The sequence below is a fragment of the Leuresthes tenuis genome, unplaced genomic scaffold, assembly GCF_036924035.1.
Source record: "Leuresthes tenuis unplaced genomic scaffold, fLeuTen1.0.hap1 SCAF_5, whole genome shotgun sequence".
NCBI lineage: Eukaryota > Metazoa > Chordata > Actinopteri > Atheriniformes > Atherinopsidae > Leuresthes > Leuresthes tenuis.
The window spans coordinates 34586727-34609591 of NW_027325359.1; the positions used below are offsets into that span (position 1 = coordinate 34586727).

Here is a 22865-nt window from a genome sequence, read left to right on the forward strand (position 1 = left end):
CAGTCTGTTTTTGAGTTGCAGGAAAAGCTTTGCAGAGCCGTGCTTTCATACATTTCATTACAAATGCACTCATCACTGTATCATTAGCACTCTGTGGGTTGGTCACTGGTCACCAGAGAGGAAAAATAAACAAGTTGCTCTTTATCACAAAGATATTTCAGGTTATCTACCTGCTTCAGCCCTGGTTCTGTGCCATTTCCACCTGCTGCATTCACTCTGCAGCCTGCAGAAGGCAGAAAGCTGCTGAACACAGAATCAGTTACACGTTTTTACGGGTTGTTGCTGTTTTTATCTGTTTTTATCTGCTCACAGTCACAATAAGAGCATGTTATCGTTCTGGTTCACTTATTTCTTGTCTTTCTCATGTTTATTAGCCTTTACGGAGCTCGGTTTGTGCTCATTAGAACAGCATGAATTACTTTTGAATGTCGTGTTTTCAACCAGCAGCAACTATTATTAAGTTATTTAGTAAGAATAGTTGTGTTTATTTTGGATATTTAATGTTTTTATGACTGAGACATGGACCATGACCCTGGAAAACCTTAAAGAACTGAGTCCAAACTGAAATAACCAAGCTCATGGTGAAAGACAGCGTCACACTTTCGTGTAGAGCTGTGGAGACAGATGTTTTTCTACCCACACTGTGTTTTCCTCACTTTAGCTCCAGCTGTGGTTGTTGGTGGAAACAGAAGAAAATCACCTTTTTAATCCTCAGTCCAGATTCTGTTTGGTATTCAGAGCTAAATGAGGTGTTTACCAGGTTGTACGGTTGATCCAGAAGCTTATCTGGACTGTCTTCCCCTCTCTGTGCAGGTCTGGTCGTCTTCATGAGCATGATGGTGGGGGCGTTCCTGTGGGGGGGTCTGGCCGACAAAGTGGGCCGTCAACGCTGTCTGATCGTGGCGTTGGAGATAAACTGCGTCTTTGCCTTCCTGTCGTCTTTCGCTCAGGGCTACGGCTTCTTCCTCTTCTTCAGGCTGCTGTCTGGCCTTGGGTAATAAGTGACAATATACAGTATATGTAACATGATTTAACCAAACCCAAAACACTCAAATAGTCAGTAAAATGTGATGTACAAAAGAGGAAAGCAACAAAAATCTTCTTTAAGAGACGTGTAGCTGAACCAGTCACTCGTTTATGGACAGTTTCAGCTTTTCTTCAGACCAGTCTGTGTAAATTTACCTTTAATATGAAGGCTGATATCATCTTTATTATCACACCTGTATGCAGTAACTGAGTAAAAAGTTTCTTTTGCCATTTGCAGACTATTTGTTAAACAATTCCTGCTGCTGTTTAGTGTTTGTTTGAAGCGATTTCAGACCCAAATGCAGCCTTTTGTTCAGGAGATGAGGCAACAAACTGCGCTCCACACAGTCCATAAGTGCGGCTGGGTGGGTGTCGGATTGCAGTGACGCAGCAGAGTTCCTCTCAGAATAACTGTGGTCTGCAGGGAGTTGCACTGACTCACAAACAAGGTCACAAGCTGATCTCAGAACAGTGAAAACTGTTTGCAGCACAACACTTCTCACCTCAGAGGGATGCACTGAGAAAAACTTGGAAATGTGCATTTTTGCTTCACTTTGGTGCATTTATTTCCTGTTTTTTTACTCTCTCTGCTCCCAGTATTGGTGGCACGGTGCCGATCGTGTACTCGTACTTCTCAGAGTTCCTTCAGATGGACAAAAGAGGGGAGCATCTGTCCTGGCTGTGCATGTTCTGGATGATCGGTGGGATCTACGCTTCTTTCACTGCCTGGGGAATCATCCCCAGATACGGTACAGCAGCCATTTCAGCCTTGTTTAGGAAACAAAGCAAAAGAAATGCTGGTCTGAAGAGAAAGTTTTAAAATATTCAGCTTATAGTCCTGATTTTCCCATTTGTTTGACACCTGTGATGAATTTTAGAAATAAGAACCAACCTGGAGTTCAAACTGAACTGCAGGAAGTGACACATGATAACAAATGGAAATACGAGTTAATATCAGGTTATTCTTTTCTCTTCGGCTTTCTTCTGGAGTCTGTTTTTTTCAGTCAGACTTTTTGCACTTTTCACCCAAACACAATTTAGCACAAATTACTTCAGATAAAGAATAGAGGAAACTATTAAATAAAGTGTTAAAAACAATGCTTTCCTACCCCCCCACCCCACTCTATCCTACCTCAGCTCCAGCTCCAAGGATTGTCTGAAGAATCAATACAAGAACAGAGGACATGCTATCATATTTAAATGCTAAACTCTCAACAAAATGAGGAAACTCTAAAGACAGATCAAAGAACTGTAAAATAGATTATTTAAAAAACCCTAAAAGACGCCACCGGACCATAAATAAAGGGAAATGAAATATATTTGATTTACGGGCAACATTGGAGAGACGATAATCAGATAATATAGAAACCAGAGTAAAAGTATGATAAAAATGGATCAAATGAAGGTAATAAATCTGATCTGAGCAGTTATTTTAGTCATTTTATGTACTTTAAATGTACTTCTACACGGCAGTCACGTCTGTGCATGAATAAAAAAACGACATCATTCAAAAATAAGAGACAGCAGTTCCAGTCCAGTGAGAGTCGAGGCCTCAGCCCGAGTCCAGCATGTTCCTGTGACCTCCTGCACTGATGAAACCTTGTAAATCCTGTGTGTGTGTGCAGGATGGGGGTTCAGCATGGGCACAGAGTTTCAGTTCCACAGCTGGCGGGTGTTTGTCCTCGTCGCAGCTCTTCCCGCCATCACCTCCCTGGTCGGCCTCACCTTCATGCCCGAGAGCCCACGCTTCCTGCTGGAGGTGAGGCGGCTCGTTCAGGGTTGTGTTAAAGTCAATGAGCTTCCTGACTCTGGTTAGTTATGACATGTTTGTGTGTTCGGAGCAGAATGGAAAACACGATGAGGCGTGGATGATCCTGAAGCACGTCCATGACACCAACTGGAGAGCCAAGGGGCAGCCGGAGAAAGTCTTCACTGTGAGTACAAGTGATAAAAACTGTCTCCCACAAGTTTAAAACGATCAGGAAACAAAGCGGGAGCAGGATGGTAGTTAGGTGCAGGAGAGGCTGAATGTTACGGTTGGTTTAAAAGATGTTTACTGCTGAAGGTTAACGTGCACAGCGTCCACACGAGGCTGTGGATGCTCTGACCCATGAGGCGAACTACAGCCGTCTTATTTCGATCTTAAACGTGACGCATTTTAACCTATTCTTTAACAGTTTGACACAGTTTTCCTGTTAGTTTTATTGAGATTTAAACACATGTTGGTTTAAGCACAGTCAGCTGTTTTCACACCTTTATGCCAGTGTCTTTGGAGACTTAGAGCGTGCTCAAACGTGCCCTTCTGGTGAGGTCAGCATCGATACTTTAGCTGTAAGTTAGCAGTTAGCTGTAAGTTAGCAGTTAGCTGTAAGTTAGCAGTTAGGTGTAAGTTAGCAGTTAGCTGTAAGTTAGCAGTTAGGTGTAAGTTAACAGTTAGCTGTAAGTTAGCAGTTAGCTGTAAGTTAGCAGTTAGGTGTAAGTTAGCAGTTAGGTGTAAGTTAGCAGTTAGCTGTAAGTTAGCAGTTAGGTGTAAGTTAGCAGTTATCTGTAAGTTAGCAGTTAGATGTAAGTTAGCAGTTAGCTGTAAGTTAGCAGTTAGGTGTAAGTTAGCAGGTAGCTGTAAGTTAGCAGTTAGGTGTAAGTTAGCAGTTATCTGTAAGTTAGCAGTTAGGTGTAAGTTAGCAGTTAGGTGTAAGTTAGCAGTTATCTGTAAGTTAGCAGTTAGCTGTAAGTTAGCAGTTAGATGTAAGTTAGCAGTTATCTGTAAGTTAGCAGTTAGGTGTGGGTTAGCAGTTAGGTGTAAGTTAGCAGTTAGCTGTAAGTTAGCAGTTAGGTGTAAGTTAGCAGTTAGCTGTAAGTTAGCAGTTAGGTGTAAGTTAGCAGATAGGTGTAAGTTAGCAGTTATCTGTAAGTTAGCAGTTAGGTGTGGGTTAGCAGTTAGGTGTAAGTTAGCAGTTAGCTGTAAGTTAGCAGTTAGGTGTAAGTTAGCAGTTATCTGTAAGTTAGCAGTTAGGTGTAAGTTAGCAGTTAGGTGTAAGTTAGCAGTTATCTGTAAGTTAGCAGTTAGCTGTAAGTTAGCAGTTAGCTGTAAGTTAGCAGTTAGGTGTAAGTTAGCAGTTAGGTGTAAGTTAGCAGTTAGCTGTAAGTTAGCAGTTAGCTGTAAGTTAGCAGTTAGGTGTGGGTTAGCAGTTAGGTGTAAGTTAGCAGTTAGCTGTAAGTTAGCAGTTAGGTGTAAGTTAGCAGTTATCTGTAAGTTAGCAGTTAGATGTAAGTTAGCAGTTAGCTGTAAGTTAGCAGCAGATGCTAGCAAACAATGCTTTCTCATCAACAGTAATGGACTGAGCCGAAGATGTACGCAGCGTAACTCGTAGTAGTGCATGTGTACCGTTAATTACTGCGTTATTAGCACATTCACAGTCTTTAGCTAACTCTGCTGGAACATTAGCCTCAGATATAGTTTATCCACTGGGCTCTTATATCCTCTGAGGCTGCTGCTGGATGGAAGATGCATGCTCCTCAGTACAGCCGACAGCAGAACATTTCCACCAGAAGCTGGCTTCATCCGTCCAGCAGGGTGCATGTGAGTGGGCGGGGCTTCGCAGAGGAGGCGGAGCCAACTTAAGGAGTTAAGTTTCAAAGGGGAACTAACACTTAATGGTGACTTCAGACACCCTGATATATGCTCCCAGGAACAGCAAGAAGGGATTTTTTACACTGTATGTTGCCTTTAAATGGTGTAATATAATTTATATATATATATATAAAGTGCTTTACAGAACAAAAGCAAAGCAGTAAGCATGGAAAACAAGACTTCATTTCATTAGTTTGAGCTTTTTAAACTCTCATTTTCACATAATTCACATATGTATCAGAAATAAGCTTTCTTTACGTGAGTGGAGTGCAGATTTGAGGGATGAGTCACTTCGGCACACCCAGTTCAACCCTGAAACCACCCCCACCCCCACCCCATCCGAGTTGTTCTTTTTAAGATGATCGACTGATAACTGAGGCCCCTGCACACATTTCCTCATCAAAGCTGGTGCTTCAATGCGGTTGACATCAGGAACATCGTATATATAAACTGAGTGCCTGTAAAAGCAGCTTGAAATAGTTTTCCGTCACTGCTGACCTAGTTTGTAACAGACAGGTGAGGTGAGGAGCTTCTGACTCTGCTTGTATCGTTTGTGAGACAAAATACAATATTTCTATCTATCAGAAGGTATCTGAATCCCTGATTCCTCTCTCTTTTCTGTTTTTTTTTGCTTGAGTTAATGACGGAAACTGGGAGGATTTCATGCACTCTGACTTGTAAACGACCACAGAACACTTTTTCTGGTGGAGGCAGGAAGTTATGGAGCTTTTCATCTCATCATTTCTTTGTGTTCAGCTTGTAGCTCATATGGTGATAAAAGCACTCTGTGTTTCAGGTGATCTCCTCCTACAGATGGGCTTTTATCTTTTGTGATCATTTCTGTGACATCCTGGATCATACAAGCACTTCTCCTCCATTTTATTCTTTACCAGGTTGCCTAAAGAGTAATTAAACCAGTTCTTTTCTGCTAAAAATATTACTAATCAAGCATTATTCACATTAGACTGTGTTACACATCCTTAACAATGTTATAAAGGGCTTTAGAAGACAACAGTGACACAGTCAGAGGATGAATGTACAACCTACAGATTGAATATGGCTGACAACGAGCTCCAAAAGATGGGGGCTCTAAAAGAAACCGCCTGATCTACCGTTGTGACAGACTGGGAATAGTTAACAAGATACTATCTCTGGATCTCAGTGGTTAGGAGGAACAAACCAGGTCACGACGTCTGAGATGGATTTTGGAGCCATTTAAGGCTTTGAAGATGAGCAGAAATATTTTATAATCACGGGAGTCGGTGCAGAGAACTCAGGGATGATGTGTTCACGTCTTTCTGTCCCGGTAATGAGTTCAACTGGAGCTGACAGGTGAGGACAGCCCCGACTGATTCCTGAGTGTAGTGAATTACAGAAGGCAGGGTGTTCACCTGAGCTGGAACAAAACAAGACTGAACAACATGTTTGACTTCAGCATCAAAACTGAGGCTATAATCAAGCATTACTCCTAGATTCCTGCAGCCTGGGTGATATTAACTAAGATTCTGCCAACACAAGAACTAACAGAGTTACATTTTAGGACATTCTGGACAAGGTCTGAGCCAAGGTTTGGTCACAGTTATCTAAAAAGGTTCTATTAAAGAGATATTAGTGTAATAAACTAAAAGCTGAATCCTTAATTCCAGCCAATGAAACAGCAGCTCCACGGTATCAATGGCAGCATTTGAATCTTAAGGAACTAAAACCCTCAGCAGTAGGTCATTGAGCTCTTTGTACCACGAAGTGCTCTGAATCCAGACTGGAAGCTGTTCAAAAACACAGGTATCTTTCATGAATGATATCAGCTGTGCAGAGATGACTTTCTCTAGAACCTCAGATAAAAAAAAGACAGCTTGGAGGTCGGTCTGTAGGAGACTCCCCTTAGATAAAGGTTCAAATAAAAGCCTTTTTTATGTTGTTTGATACCAAACTCACTCAACAAATGAGCCAAGTTAACCTCATGTTGCTTTTTAACTGATCCAGACCACAGTTAACAAATAAAAAGGAAAGGATTAATCAGCGTTTGATTCATTCAAATTCACCCAGAACTGGTGTTTCTGAGCTCCTCCACCAGATCACAAGTGTCCCTCTGATAACCAAAGTCATATTTCCACACCTTTAGGAACATATTGGGGGTTCATTTAAGGTATTTTTTGTTTTCAGTGGTCAGCTTTGCATCGACCACACAGAAGGAGGATTGTTTTAGCTGTTTTGATCAGTTAAAAGAAGCTGATAATATCTGTTTTCAAGTGTTTAAATGGAGCTGCTGGGAGGCAAAATTAAGTTTAGATCAATACAGCAATAAGTTGGGATCTTATTAAAATAAGAACATTAAATTAGATATTAGCTCCTTCGAAAAGGCCTGCTTTAAGGTTGGTTTTAAAAGCATATAACCACACAGGGAGCTGGTTTTACTGGAGAAGAGCCTGAAATCTGAGGCCTCTGCCTCCCGTATCAGTCCTAAAACTTATGGGAACAGCAAGTAGACCTGCAGTCTGAGAGCAAAGTGATCTTAGGGGACCTCTGGCAGAACAAGCCTGTAACTGCAGCCCCATAAAGGGAAGGTATTAAACTGTATCCTGCAGGCGGCACGCTGTCAGAGACAGTTTCTGAGATGATTGAAATAGAGTGAGAGTGAGCTGCCAGCTGTCCTACTAACGGTAAAATGTTTCTGACTCCAGAACCTCCATGTGAGACGTTATGCTGAGTAAATACACGTGTCAACATTACACAGGGTGCTGTGTTCCCATCAGGGCTAACCGAACCCAGCAGAAAAGTGTGACTGACGCAGGCTCATTTGATGCAGGACAGAACACAGATTAAACACTTTCTCTCTGCACTCAAGAGCCAGACGTCGGCAGGTGACTTTGGGTTCAGTGTCAGGCTGTGTCAGGTCTCACAGAGTCACTTCCTGTTTTATTTTGAAATGAACAACTCCTCTCGCTTCAGGTAACTTGCTCTTCCTCCCGTGTGTCTCATTGTCTTCCCTGATTACCAAAGTGTTTCCACCTGTTCCCCTTGGTCCCTCAGGTGTATTTAGTCTGCGTCTCGTTGCCAGTGTGTTGAATTTGTCTCTCGAGCCTCCAAAGTATAAGTATCAAAGATCTTGTTTATTAATGCTTTCCTCCTTGAGAGTGTTTTTCTGTTGTAGTCATAGATTTAGTTCAAGTGAAGTTTTGTTTTGTCTTGTCCTTATTCAGTAGTATCTCCGGTAGAGGAGTGTCTTTGATTTATAATTATAACTTTCATAGCAGCTCCATTAGAAGGAGTCTCTTTCTGTTTATTGATTTGTTAAATTTCTATAGACGGTTCGGAGAGGGATAAGTTTATTTGTAAGATTTCTATAACCTTTTGTTTTTTCCTCCTAGAGTGGAGAGAACTTTCTTTTGATAAGTTTTATAGTCTCACTCTCCTCTCCATAGGTATCGAGGAGAGTGAGTTAGGAATTTATAATCTATTATTTTGCTCTTCAGGTGACTATCATTATATAAATAAAATCTGATTATTGATTCTACCCTGCATCTGAGTCCAGTGCTTTCACGGATCGTGACAGGCTGTCAGGCATGAATCCGTCAAGTTCTGCCTCATTCAGTCCAGATTGAAGCAATAGCCTTAGAGCTTTAATGTCCCGTTCTACCATTCGGTGAAGACTGCCTATTCTGCATGTTATCCACAAGTAAAAATACCTCAAATATCTCTAAACCACCCAGTTTAACTGTGAAAATAAATTTATTATATAAATCTGGTTATTGTTGCCCTTTAAAGTCTCAGTGCAGACATTAAAGGGTTAACTGTTGATAATCAGCCACGTTCTGATCAGCGATTTGAAATGAATTGCAGAGCACGTGTGTCCCGTTACTTTTGACCCCCTGCAGTTCGGTCGCTGTTGTATTTTCAGATGAAAACAGCCTCAAGAATAACAATAAGTGTCCAAATCAGAGAAGTTCTGCATTAAAGACGAGCACAGGCAACAAATGATGGATCTGAACCCAGCTGGGGTTGAAGCAGTGAACCCAGCAGGATCTTTACAGTCTGTATGATCTGCAGCATCTTTAAAACGTTGTGTTTCTCAGGTGACTCACATCAAAGCTCCGAAGACGGCCGAGGACGAGTTCATCGAGATCCAGAGTGCGACAGGAACGCCTGTGCAGCGATGGGCCGTGCGCTCACTCACGCTCTGTAAACTGGTACGTGGAGACAGACTGAAGTGGTTTCAGGGTGTTTATCACACAAAATCACTCAGATCCACATTAACGCATGGATTTCAGCTTGGATTAAAGGCTTTATTTATTTCCAATAAGTCATCAGACCATTTATCACAGCCAGAAACAGAAAATGTATCAGATTGTTATTTTTCTGTCGATACTTTAGCAGCAACATCTGCAAACATCAGCAATGTTGCTGCCCATCAATCTGGGAACTGTTGTATGGCCATGAGTCCATCATTCTCCAGAGAGAAAGATTTTCCACAAGTGGAAAACATTCAGGACAGCTGTCAATCTTCTTAAATTTAATGCACATGTAGACAGAGATCAGAAAATTTGCTTTATTTGTTTGTCCCCCTTCTAACTTCCTGTCTTCACACAACCAGCTGATAGTGTCTCAGAAGGGGAAGCAGCGCCCCCTGCTGTTCAGACAGAGGAGCACAGCCTTGTTTCTGAATAAGGTTTAAACATAGGCAAAGTTTATTTGTATAGAATAATTCAACAACAAGGTGATTCAAAGTGCTTTACAGAGACATTAAATTTTAAACCATGCTTTTTATTTGTCCTGTTTTAAACAAAAGAAAGAAATAAGAACAATAGATAAAATCAGAAAAGATTATATCTATGAAAGATAAAATCGGGAGTTAAAACATGATTCCGTTTTGAAACTCAAGCTTATTCAAATGCAGCTGAAAATAGATGTTTCTTCAACCTGGACTTAAATCCTGAGAGTTTCAGCTGATCTGAGGCTTTCTGGGAGTTTGTTCCAGACATGTGGAGCATAGAAGCTGAATGCAGCTTCTCCAGGTCTGGTTCTGACTCTGGGAACTGATAAAGAACCGGATCCAGATGACCTGAGGGGTCTGGGAGGTTCATAGTGGGTCAGGAGGTCACTGATGTATTTTGGACCATTCAGAGCTTTATGGACCAGCATCAGAACTTTAAAGTCTATCCTCTGATGGACCAGCATCAGAACTTTAAAGTCTATCCTCTGATGGACCGGCAGCCGGTGGAAAGACCTCACAGCTGGACTGATGTGCTCCACTTCTTTGGTCTCAGTGAGGACTCGAGCAGCTGAGTTCTGGATGAGCTGCAGTTGTCTGACTGACTTTATAAAAAAAGAGGGAGTAAATCTGCTGTAACGTGGTTCTTGTGTTTGATAATTGTCGCAGGTTCTGAGGAACGTGGCGTCTCTGCTGTCTGCAGAACTGAGGTTCGCCACTCTCTTCATGGCCACCATCTGGTTCTGTTTGGCTTTCAGGTTAGTTTGTGATTTTCTCCTTCATACAGTCTGACGGTGAGCAGATTCCTGAGGTCCATAAACTACATTTATGTGTCAAAATCTGGTTTTAAAGGTGAACTTTTTGTTGGAAAGTTGCTTAAACTGTCAAAAGCTAACAAAGAAGCTTACGTTGGGTCCTGAAATCATCCATGACAGCAGAGCAGCGAGGCCTCCTCATGTCTGACGTGTTTTAATTAGTCGACTGATTGAGTTTTACCAACCGTCAGAATGCTCTCATTCACTTTCTGCCAACCTTATCAGGAGAAAACCAACCTGACGTGCATTCTGCTGCCAACACGTTGGTCAAATTCAACTCAAAACAAATGTTTGTGTTGTTTGATTGCTGCCATGTTGCTGCCTCCTGTTTTCACAGCTACTACGGTCTGTCTGTGTGGTTCCCCGACATGATCAAACACCTCCAGTATGAGGAGTATGAGTCCAAGATGAAGGTGAGGTCAACAAAACTTACTGTTCAACTCCGTAAATAGAACAAATGTGATCATCAGTGCAGCTGTTTGGTTTTAAACGGAGAATTAACGCTCAACAACCACAGCCAATTACAGTCTAATTCATTGTAATCAAATGCAGTTAATTAAATTCCTCAACATTATCAACAGCAGATTGTTGTTTCTACAGTTTTTAAAGCTCCTTACCTCCTTGTTTTGTAACTCAGCCATCAAAAAAGGAAACAAAACACGAAACAAAGTTGAATTACTCTGATAGCAAGGTCACTTACATAAACCCTCATCAGTAAAGGGCCTGTTACGGAGCCCTGGGGGACTCCGATGTTCCTCTGAATCTCCTGCTCTTTGCAGACCTTTGGGAGGAGAAGTTCATCGACTGTAGGATGGAGAACACCACATTTGAGCACACCAAACATGGCTGCCATCTCTACACATTGGGGGAGAGAGAAACACAAGTTAATGACAATGATCTGTACATGGAGGGAGGAGAGGTGCATCATGGGAGCTCCCCCAGCAGGCTGGGCCTATAACAGCAGAACTATGGGATGTTTCAGGCTCACCTGAGCCATCCCTAACTATAAGCTTTATCAGAAAGGAAAGTTTCAGCCTGATCTTAAAGGTAGAGAGGGTGTCTGCTTCCTGAAGCCAAACTGGCAGCTGGTTCCACAGAGAGGGGCCTGATAACTGAAGGCTCTGCCTCCCATTCTGCTTTTAGGGGCCTGATAACTGAAGGCTCTGCCTCCCATTCTGCTTTTAGGGGCCTGATAACTGAAGGCTCTGCCTCCCATTCTGCTTTTAGGGGCCTGATAACTGAAGGCTCTGCCTCCCATTCTGCTTTTAGGGGCCTGATAACTGAAGGCTCTGCCTCCCATTCTGCTTTTAGGGGCCTGATAACTGAAGGCTCTGCCTCCCATTCTGCTTTTAGGGGCCTGATAACTGAAGGCTCTGCCTCCCATTCTGCTTTTAGGGGCCTGATAACTGAAGGCTCTGCCTCCCATTCTGCTTTTAGGGGCCTGATAACTGAAGGCTCTGCCTCCCATTCTGCTTTTAGGGGCCTGATAACTGAAGGCTCTGCCTCCCATTCTGCTTTTAGAAACTCTGGGAACCACAAGGAAACCTGCAGCCTGAGAGCAAAGTGCTCTGTTGGGGAAATATCCAACTGTGAGATCTTTAAGATGTGATGGAGCTCGGTCATTAAGGATTTTTTTTTACCAGATCTGGTTCCACAGAGAGGGGCCTGATAACTGAAGGCTCTACCTCCCATTCTGCTTTTAGGGGCCTGATAACTGAAGGCTCTGCCTCCCATTCTGCTTTTAGGGGCCTGATAACTGAAGGCTCTGCCTCCCATTCTGCTTTTAGAAACTCTGGGAACCACAAGGAAACCTGCAGCCTGAGAGCAAAGTGCTCTGTTGGGGAAATATCCAACTGTGAGATCTTTAAGATATGATGGAGCTCGGTCATTAAGGATTTCTTTTTTACCAGATCTGGTTCTACAGAGAGGGGCCTGATAACTGAAGGCTCTGCCTCCCATTCTGCTTTTAGAAACTGTTGCAGTTCCTGTTGTTGTTATATAGTCTCGGTCGGACTCGGATGGAAACCGACTTTCACACTGAATGTTCTCTGAATGCTGCAGCAGACAGTCTCGGTTCAACTTCATGTGGGTTTGTGTTTGCTCAGACTTTCCACGGAGAACGAGTGGAGAACTTCTACTTCAACTTTTCCCTGGAGAACCAGGTCCATATCGAAGGAGAATTCATCCAAGACAAGTAAGTCAGACTAGCATCAGATGTTGTTTCTTTACGGTGTTGAAGAAGGACTGATCCTGTGATGTGATGTGAAACCACTTTTTATCTATATCTAAAGCCAAAGGTCAAACTTCTCCGAGGCAGAAGCACCAGAAAGCTTATCTTTAGACTTTTCCAGTCATCTCATTCTCAGTTGTGTTGCTATCTGAAAGAGGAATGCTGTTCTTTCTCTGGAACGCATAAACCTGAGCTGTCCAGGTTCATCCCGACATGTTTACGAAGCTTCACACTTTAATCTCATCGCTGTCTTCGGAGGCTTTAAGCTGCACAGGTTGAATATGCAAACATGCCAGAAGTTTACCGTCCGTGTGGGTAAAGCTGCTTTCAGACCAGCACTGCTCTCATTAATCTGACTGCAGCTGAAGGTGTCGGCTTCATGTCGAAATGAGCATCCTGCTGCTTTTCTGGAACAATTCGCAGCAGCAGTCTTACAGCTCGAACCTACGAACATTCACACTTTCACTGCTGCAGTCACATTAGCAGACAGTCCATAATAACCCCAGTTATTTTACACGCTTCAACGCGATGAAAAGCTGCCACATCCACCACTGCTGCGTTTTAAACGGCCTTTTAAAAGGCTTGCATTCTTCTGGAAATGGTTCTTTGATGCTGAATCAGCTTGGAGGTGAGTGAGGAGGCAAAGTACTCCCCATCCCTGAGTCCAGCACTCTGATAAGGACGGATCGACTGTAAAATGAGACGTTCACACGTTCATATGCAGCGGTAGGAGAAGGACATCTGAACTGCACGATGTTCGCTGACTGGGTCGCTGTGGTTTTAATCTAAAACACATCAGCTGCTCCTTTGAAAACTATTTTAATTCCTGCAGTTGCACATACTTGATAATCCTGCAGAAGTTTTTTAGGGCAGGGATTCAGGTTGGAAACCACTGATTCACGCTGATGTGACAATAGAAATTATTAAGGTCATATGATATGTTGTCAGGAAACTGCTTTTCTGAAACATTTTCAGTTGTCAGGTCACCTCTGCTGGACCTTATAGCATATGTGTAGCATATGTAGCATATATGCTACACATTGTAGCATATATATCACTTTCAACTCAAGTCTGAACTGTTGCATTAACATGAACACACACAGCAGTGGTGGCTTGGCTTGAAATGATGAATAAATAGATAACAGCACAGTTAGTTTCACCTACGATTCAGATGCAACACCAGGTAACCATCATTTCTCAGCGTCTGAGCCAAATGAATGAGAGAAACCTGTTTCAAAGTGTTTGAGCTGCACTGTTTTCATGATATTTTGCTGTTGATACGAACTGGGTCTCAGTCTGAGCTCAGAACACCTGTGATTACCAGTCTTTGTTGTTTCTGTTCAGTTTGTTGCCTCCTGTTTACTTTTAAACATTCATACCTCATTATGTGTTGTGATTTTAGGTTTCTGTAACTAAATGATGGCGTTCTCAGTGCAGATATACAGTTCGCTCCATGGCTGTATATTTTTAAACTTCTATGCTTTTTGCAGAATGGAACCGACAGAATGGGCTCCAACTTTCACTTCAACATGAACCGAACGATTAGAGCTAAACGCACTCGTAGAGACGATCGTTCCACCATCAGTTTCCAACGCGCTGCTCACACGTGAAGCAGCGCTCGTTGGCCTTACCACACCCGCCCAGTTCTGTCCATTCTGCAGCAGTAGAAGTGAATCCATGTTTTCTGGAGGCCTTTCTCAACCGGCACACTCCTCTGCACTCGTGTTCTTGTGTCTTCAGGTGCTACAGCTTCTGGTTGAGTACAAATTAAATCTATTTCATGCCTGCCAGCAGTGATGGCTGACGTCAGGAGGCGGGTTTGTCGGGTAAAATTAGCTGTATCATCAGACAGAGCTTTGGCTTAGATTCATTAAGTTTCCTGGTTTAGAAGTTTTAAAGAGCATCTGAAATAACAGCAGCTGAACGATGACCGACTGGTGGTTAAGTTGCATCTCAGAGCAGATCTTAAAATGGGCTTTAAAGCAGAACTTTGTACTTTGAATAAGAGTTAAGTTCTGCCATATTTGCTGATATGTCACTATGTCAGATCTTTAAAAAACTCAGCTTCCAAACTGTGCCTGTTGTGTGATTTGCAAGAATCCAAACAAGCAATCAGAGCCCGGAGGAGCGTCTAACTACGTCAGTTACTGTTTCTGCAGTTGCTGTTATCAGCCTGTGCGTACATGATAGCTTCCTTTGCAGGATGGAGCTGAAGCACAGCAGAGAGAGATGAAGAAGGGGCGGGGCATGCAAACTGTGTTTGCTCACGTTTCGAAGTCCACCTTTTTCTCAAGGTTGTTGTTTGGTGGCGTCTTAGTCTGGAACCCGTTAGTGTCTCCAGATCGTTTTGATTTACTTCGGCAACAGACCCAAAGACCTCAGAGGATCCAGACACTCGCCAAGCAAATAGACTGAAAGCACGGCAGCCACAGTATTGTTTGTTCAGAAGACAGGTCACAGATGTTGTGAAAATAAGAACCTGATTCCCATCTACAGAAAGAGAGTTTTCAGGCCACTGAAACGGTGTCCTGGAACTTTATTTAGACCCTGATTCCTCTGGTTTAAACTGATGAAGTTCCTTTTCTTATCTCTGCAAAGTTAGCTCCTTTTAAGTGTGTTGCACAGCAAGTTTCGGTCGTCTCTGCGTCCCTGAAGGTTTGAATATGTGGAGCTTAAACTCCCAAGAACACGAGTCGGAGCTCCACACTGAGAAAGGCCCTCCGTCTGTCTGTTGGTCTCTGTGTCCATCCCATCCTCATAGGTTCATCGGTATAGAGATGAAGTCAGTGAAGTTTGAGGACTCTCTGTTTGAAGACTGTCGCTTTGAGGACATCAAGTCCACATACACAGTGTTTGAGAACTGCACCATCCGCTCCACTGTCTTCTACAACACAGGTGGGTTCAGCTGGAGCAGCGATGGGAGGAGTTCCAGCTCCGCTACGCAAAATAAAATAAGAGCCACATGTTTCTGAGATAAATCCTAATGCTTTACTCAACCAGTTACTGTTCGCTGTCGCGTCAAAATGACCAAAAACCTGCTCCAGGAGGGGGCTGTCATTATCCGGCACCAGTCAGCTGATCACATCTATTTACATTATTCATACATATATATATATATATATATATATATTAATTTCAATCAACTGATAAAAAACTGTATTTAACCTCCCTGTGAGATGATTCAGTCCAACCATTTGCAGGTTTCGCAGAAGTTTTGACCTCAAAAGGCCTCACAGCCTGCAAGTTGCATTTATTTTAGCCTTCAAAACATCTCAGTACATATAATTTGCGCTATGAACTCCACTATACACCTAATTACCATTCCCGTCTCCATCCATTTACGCTGTTCTTGATGCATCTTCGGGGTTCATGGCATCATCGCTCCGAATAATCTACAAGCTCTATTTCCACAAAAGTTTGGAAGTTTTGTAAAGTGCAAGAAAAGCTTAAATCTGCAGTTTGTTAACTGGATTCAACTTTAATGTCACAGAAAAAAGTCCAAACAAATGATTTTATAGAGACCAACTTCTGCAGCATCAACACTCAGTGAAAGCTGCTCCAGACTCATGTTTCCATCGTGTTCCTTCAGCTTCCTTTAATGACTCTTTTAAAGCTTCGGGAACTGAGTTTTTCACAGGAATCTGAGTCCATTCCTGCTGAATCCCAGATTCCAGCTGCTCAGCAGTCCCTGGTTGTCTGGTTCTCCTCTTCATGATGCTCCAACATCTGCAGCAGGAGACAGATGTGGACTGCAGGCAGGCAGCCGAGCTCACACACTCTGTGTGTCTGAAGCTGCTGGAAGTCCTGCAGAATGAGGGCTGGCATCGTCCTGCTGAAATAACCACGGACCTCCCGGGAAAAGACGGCACCTTGATGGCAGCATCTGTCTCTCCAGAACTCCAACATCCAGCTGTGCATCAGTGGTACCTTCACCCAGATGAAGCCCTCCATGCCATGGACTCTGCTGCAGCCCCAGACCATCCCAGACGCTGGCTTTAAACCTTCCTCTGAGAACAGCTGGATGCTCTTTCTCAGCAGTTTTTCCCAGAAGCAGCTGAAACGTGGACTCATCTGCCCACAGAACACGTGTCCACTGTCTTTCTGTCCCTCTGAGATGAGCTGGAGTCCAGAGAACTGGGCCGTGGTTCTGCTCAGAGCTGATATATGGCTTCCTCCTGGTGTGATACAGCTTCAGCTCACATTTCTGGATGCAGCCGTGGACTGTGTTGAGTGGAAATGCTTTTCCCAGCTCCTCCTGAGCCCATGTGGCTGTATGGATCATGGTGGCCTGACGGTTTCTCCTGCAGTGCTGCCTGAGGGCTCCGAGCTCATCCAACAGGGCTTTCTGTCCTTGGCCTGAACCTTTGGTGGAAGCTGCTTTTATACCCAATCCTGACACCCTCACCTGTCAGCAGGTAACCTGCTGGTTGGAGAAGCTCCAGAAGCTGTTGCTGTAGATTATATAAACTCTGGAGTCTTTCTTTGACTCCAGAACAACTTTTACTGAGTGATGCTGCAGCAGATTCTACTTTTGGTTCAGTTTTCTAAAAACAAAGAAGTTTAAAAGTGCAAGACTCTGAAAATAACTTATTTGAACTTGTGTCTGTTAAATAAAGGTTCAAACTGATTACAAGATTTCCCAACTTTTCTGTTTATGAGGCTTGTACATCTGTATCCACATCATATCTTTAATGGGTCACAAGTTTTGACTGTAGAATTAAACCTTTGTTTTAAATCTTTCAGTCAGATCAGACTGTGTTTATTTTAAACTTCCCTTAATCATTTAAAGTATTTAAAGATTTAATATTAAAACAAAAAACGACGACATGTTCTTCCTCCAGACAAATACAAGTTGAAATACACGGATTTAAAACATCGTCTGAAGTGATCCTGATGAATAAAAACAGAGTAAAATGAAAAAAAGATGAATGAACTTTTCTTTTTATCTTGATGCTGCTTTACTTTACACTAAAAAAACCAGGAAAATTCTGAAGTTCTCAACCACATCAACAACTTTTCAGCTTGTTTCTTTCAGTTAAAGTCAAATCTAAAGCATCTCAAACTAACTGTCATGATATACAGAAATGCTGTATTGATAAAATAAATAACGTTGTGATTCAATTTCAACTGATAAAATCTGACATTATCGACAGCAGATTGTTGTTTCTACTGGTTTTAAAGCTCCTTACCTCCTTTTTTTGTAACTCAGCCATCAAAAAAGGAAACAAAACACGAAACAAAGTTGAATTACTCTGATAGCAAGGTCACTTACATAAACCCTCATCAGTAAAGGGCCTGTTACGGAGCCCTGGGGCACTCCGATGTTCCTCTGAATCTCCTGCTCTTTGCAGACCTTTGGGAGGAGAAGTTCATCGACTGTAGGATGGAGAACACCACATTTGAGCACACCAAACATGGCTGCCATCTGTACACATTGGGGGAGAACGACGCGCTCATCTACCTGGTCAGCTTCCTGGGCAGTCTGGCTGTGTTGCCGGGCAACATCATCTCAGCGCTCTTCATGGAGAAGATCGGCAGGGTCAAGATCATAGGTGACGTCTGGAAGTTTGCTGCAGCAATGATGGCCGTTTAGGTGGGATGCATTCAGGGTTTGTTACAGTCTCTTTGGTGTCCTCAGGTGGGTCCATGCTGATTTCCGCTGGCTGCACCTTCTTCCTGTTTCTGAGCTTCGGCCAATCAGCGATCATCGTTCTGCAGTGTCTCTTCTGTGGCGTCAGCGCAGCTGCGTGGAACGGCATCGAGGTTGTGACCGTGGAGCTTTACCCGACCTCAAAGAGGTGACACCATCGGCTGTTTGTTTCTTTATGATGATGCTTTGCAGCAAATGTGCATTCAGCCATCCAAACTAAATGTTGAGAACAACAACATATGACATTGTGCCATTATTTACTGAACAAAAACAGAGCCAAAACACAGAAGCAGTGTGTGAAAAACTAAGTGAACCCCCTTGAGCTTGTAGAAGCAGCTTCAGCAGCAGTAAGTTACAGAGGAGTGGACTCAATGACTGCAAGGTGCCCAGGTCCTGTGGCTGCAGAACCAGCCCAGATCATCAGCCCTCCACCACCGTGCTTGACAGCTGGTATGAGGTGTTTGTGCTGATATGCTGTGTTTGGTTTCCTCCAAACGTGCTGCTGTGCATTAGGACCAAACATCTCCACTTTGCTCTGGTCTGTCCAAAGGACATTGTTCCAGAAGTCTTGAGCTTTGTTCAGATGCAGCTTTGCAAACCTAAGCTGTGCTGCCATGTTCTTTTTAGAGAGAAGAGGCTTTCTCCTGCAGCCCTTCCAAACAAGCCATCCTTGTTCAGTCTTTTTCTAACTGTGCTGTCATGACCTTTAACCTTTAACATGCTAACTGAGGCCTGGAGAGTCTGAGATGTAGCTCTGGGCTTTTTCACCTTGGGGTGACCTTTAACCTTTAACATGCTAACTGAGGCCTGTAGAGTCTGAGATGTAGCTCTGGGCTTTTTCACCTTGGGGTGACCTTTAACCTTTAACATGCTAACTGAGGCCTGGAGAGTCTGAGATGTAGCTCTGGGCTTTTTCACCTTGGGGTGACCTTTAACCTTTAACATGCTAACTGAGGCCTGTAGAGTCTGAGATGTAGCTCTGGGCTTTTTCACCTTGGGGTGACCTTTAACCTTTAACATGCTAACTGAGGCCTGTAGAGTCTGAGATGTAGCTCTGGGCTTTTTCACCTTGGGGTGACCTTTAACCTTTAACATGCTAACTGAGGCCTGGAGAGTCTGAGATGTAGCTCTGGGCTTTTTCACCTTGGGGTGACCTTTAACCTTTAACATGCTAACTGAGGCCTGTAGAGTCTGAGATGTAGCTCTGGGCTTTTTCACCTTGGGGTGACCTTTAACCTTTAACATGCTAACTGAGGCCTGTAGAGTCTGAGATGTAGCTCTGGGCTTCTTCACCTTGGGGTGACCTTTAACCTTTAACATGCTAACTGAGGCCTGTAGAGTCTGAGATGTAGCTCTGGGCTTCTTCACCTTGGGGTGACCTTGCTGGGACGTCCACTCCTGGGAAGATTGACAGCTGTCCTGAATGTTTTCCACTTGTGAATAATCTTTCTCTCTGTAGAATGATGGACTCCAGATAGTTTGGAAACGGCCTTATAACCCTTCCCAGACTGATGGGCAGCAGCAGCTGCTTCTCTAAGATCATTGCTGATGTCTTTCCTCCTTGGCATCATGTTAACACACACCTGAAAACTGACAGAACTTCTGCTTTTATAGAGCTGTTCACACTGACTGAGGATCAGTTAATCAGAGCATTGATCAGCAGCTCCTGGCTGCTTCTTACCCTCTTAGTTCCTGTGGCAGCAGTAGGGGTTCACTTAGTTTTTAACTCACTGCTTCTGTGTTTTGTCTCAGTTTTCCTTCAATAAATAATGACAGAAACAATATGTTTATTCTGTTACTTTATGATGTAGAAGAAGTAATGAAGTAAATTCATTTTATTTGGTTAAGACAGACTAAAGGGGACATGACTTGTATAAAAATTCAACTTAAAAATGACAAAGATGCTCGTTTTGCCAACAGTGATGGAGTTCTATTTGTTTATCTATGAAACTTAAACTTAGACAGGAAAATTATGGCTGAAAAGACTAAACAATGATGGGATATTTAAGTAAAGCTAAGACATTTCAGCCACATCTTCGCTGCCTCATTTCAATGTCAAACTGTCATAAAAAATCTCTGACCAATGAAAAGGCTGCACAGCAGTAGATAGAAAAAAGAAGTTAAAATGAACTCTGCTGACATCTCAAGGCCAGTGAGGCGGTCATATGACATGTTGTTGTGTCTCTCAGGGCGACGGCGTTCGGCGTGTTGAACGCTTTGTGTAAACTGGCGGCCATCCTCGGCAGCTCCATCTTTGCCAGCTTCGTGGGCATCACCAAAGCCGTCCCCATCCTGCTGTCCTTTGCTGCACTGGTGTGCGGCGGCCTGGTGGCCTTAAAGCTGCCTGACACGCGACAGAAAATCCTCCAGTGAGGCGCTGCGAGGTCCTGAGGGGAAGGGGCTGAAACATATCCGCTTCGTGTTAGAAGCTGTTTGACTCTGACTTCACGCTGCACTCAAAAGAAGGCGAGAACGGAAACAACTCAGCTGTTCGTGTCAAGCGCTCTTTTCTTCATGTGAACCATCCTCATTTGTACAGGTTTGAGGGGAGGGAGGGAGGGAGGGGGGGTTGGGGAATTATTTGAGACTCTGGACCCATCATTCAACCATTATGACGATGAGAGTGCTGACATCACACGAGTCATCCTGTGCTTCCTGTCTGTCTGCAGCAGCTCTGTGCATGATGAGGAACGATCGTCTTCCAGCAGATTTAGGAAACATGTGATTGTGTGTTTAAATTGTGAAAGAGGCTTGTTGGAGTACTGAATTATAAGCAGCGTTCACAGCGTCACACAAAGCTTAAACACAGGATCCCCCCCAAAACTGTCCAGTGAGTCACTTAGTTTGAGTTAAAAGATCAAATCTTGTGGCTTCATATGAAGTTTTGACCAGTTCTCAATCAAAAAAGCTCTCATACACTGATCTGTCAAAGCCGTTCTTAGCTCTTAGTTCTTAGTGCTGGCAGCAGCTGTAACAAATGAAAAGGTGATACAGGTGTAAACTATCACAGAAGATGTTAGACACGAGTGAACTGCCTCCAGGTTAGTTTGTTAAGCTTGTTTTGTTGAGGAAATTAAAATGTCTGCTGCGCGACTTTGTGTGATGACGTGAACTCCTCTGCCTGCGTTCAGCTGTCTTCCTCCTCTGAGTCTCATTTTGTAAAGTGAAACTGACTAAATCCTGATGGGATTTACCTGTAGGACAGTCATAGATCATTTCCCTACCAAAACTAATGAGATTACACTCAAAAACAGCAATCTTTAGTTTGAGAGGTTCAGATCTTCCCGCCTCTGAGCACAAACCACATCTTGGGCTCTGATTGTTTCCGCTGCTTCGTGTCATTTGCAGGTTTTAACGCTGCATCGCATCAAACTAACAGAGAGGCTTCTTGTCAGTGAATACTGCAGTGGTGACGCCACAACAGCTGCTTTCTGTGTTCAGAAGTCCAACAGTGTGTCTTGTGCTTTGTGTCCTGCATGAGTTCTTCCACCTCTGTGTACTGAAGCTCATCAGTACTGCCACAGACTAAAAATATCTGAGTGAAACTGTACTTTTACTTTTCTGTCTCGCTTGAGTTTACAGAGCAGATTTTGTGGGTGTTGATGTTGTTTCTTTTTCTTCTTATTCACTCTGTTCGGTATTAGCCATGAGTTTGATTACAGCGCCTCCTGGTGGAGGATATAAACAGAAACCATCCGTTATGACTTCTGTATGTTGTTTGTGTGGTTTTACTGCAGTCTGATGATGGTATTTAAGGTTTAGGGAGCCCTGTTTCAATAAAAAGCTAATTAAACATAGACATTTTTAAATTAGAGTAAAAATTGTTCTGTAGAAGAAAAGTTTCCACAACTAAAAAGAGCATTTAGAACAGCTTCGCTCTGAAATTCAGACATCATTTGTGTATCAGTGCCTCCTGCTCACAGTAAATCAGTTTATCTGAAAATGGGATGAAATTCAGGCAGCACTCTGGTTCTTTCTCTGCGTTTCTGACTGGACTGAACCGTCTGCAGAAGAACTCACACATTCTTCTTTGTTTTTCTTGCACAGCGTGGTTGTGGTTTGATGCTGGTTGTGTAAATGACTGCATGTCTGTCTGTGTTTTCAACATAATGTGTATGTTTAACATGGTCTGAGTCTGAACTGTGTTTTTACTCAATAAAAGATAAAAGAGCAGCACTGGGATGCAAATTAATGACTGGTTGGATTTACTCTCCAAATGCAACAGGGTTTATTCCCTCATCCTTTGTCGATATTGTTGGCTGTGATACTGAAGATGAAAACGTTTTTTACTGTGATTGGCAGCTTTATTTCTTCTTTATTGGTGAGATACACGCTTGCATTTCATGTGTGAAAAGTAAATTTAAAGAAAACACAGTGATTATTGCTTTTACCTTTAACATTTATTTCAATACAGACAGTATCAACCTAAAAATTCATGTTTTTTCTCAAACTCTTTTCATATACCTGCAAAATTTCATAGACCTGCAAAACATCCTGGAAAAACTCTGTAAAAGTGAAATTTAGAAAGTTAGAAAGTCAATTTTAACAGGCGATATGATCAGCAATAGCTGATAGAAGCACATGGACAAGGGATTACTGTGGAAACCTTTGTCCAGCACCACAATACAGAGTTCCATTCACAGGCTTTACTGTGCAGAAAAGAAGCCTGATGTTAACCTCGTCCACTTCTCTGGGCTCGGAGGCGTCTGGGATGGACCGTCACACGGTGGAAACGTGTGCTGTGGTCAGACCCATCAGTATTCCACATCTTTGTTGGAAGAAATGGAGCAAAGAGCAAAAGCAGC

General features: G+C 43.0%; 1 protein-coding gene across 2 annotated transcripts in view; it reads left to right on the top strand.

The window, feature by feature from the left end:
• Positions 1-22252, top strand: part of LOC140307737 (synaptic vesicle glycoprotein 2B-like) — a 49720-nt gene extending 27468 nt beyond the window's left edge. For both annotated transcript variants that reach the window (XM_072386725.1, XM_072386724.1), the window contains exons 4-15: positions 814-994; positions 1624-1775; positions 2652-2785; positions 2871-2960; positions 8731-8844; positions 10035-10123; positions 10518-10593; positions 12286-12374; positions 15172-15305; positions 17762-17962; positions 18049-18208; positions 20250-22252. In XM_072386725.1, coding sequence (XP_072242826.1) covers positions 814-994; positions 1624-1775; positions 2652-2785; positions 2871-2960; positions 8731-8844; positions 10035-10123; positions 10518-10593; positions 12286-12374; positions 15172-15305; positions 17762-17962; positions 18049-18208; positions 20250-20433 — 1604 coding nt within the window. In that variant the 3' untranslated portion in view covers positions 20434-22252. The remainder of the gene's footprint in view (positions 1-813; positions 995-1623; positions 1776-2651; positions 2786-2870; positions 2961-8730; positions 8845-10034; positions 10124-10517; positions 10594-12285; positions 12375-15171; positions 15306-17761; positions 17963-18048; positions 18209-20249) is intronic.
• The last annotated feature ends 613 nt before the right edge of the window (positions 22253-22865 follow it).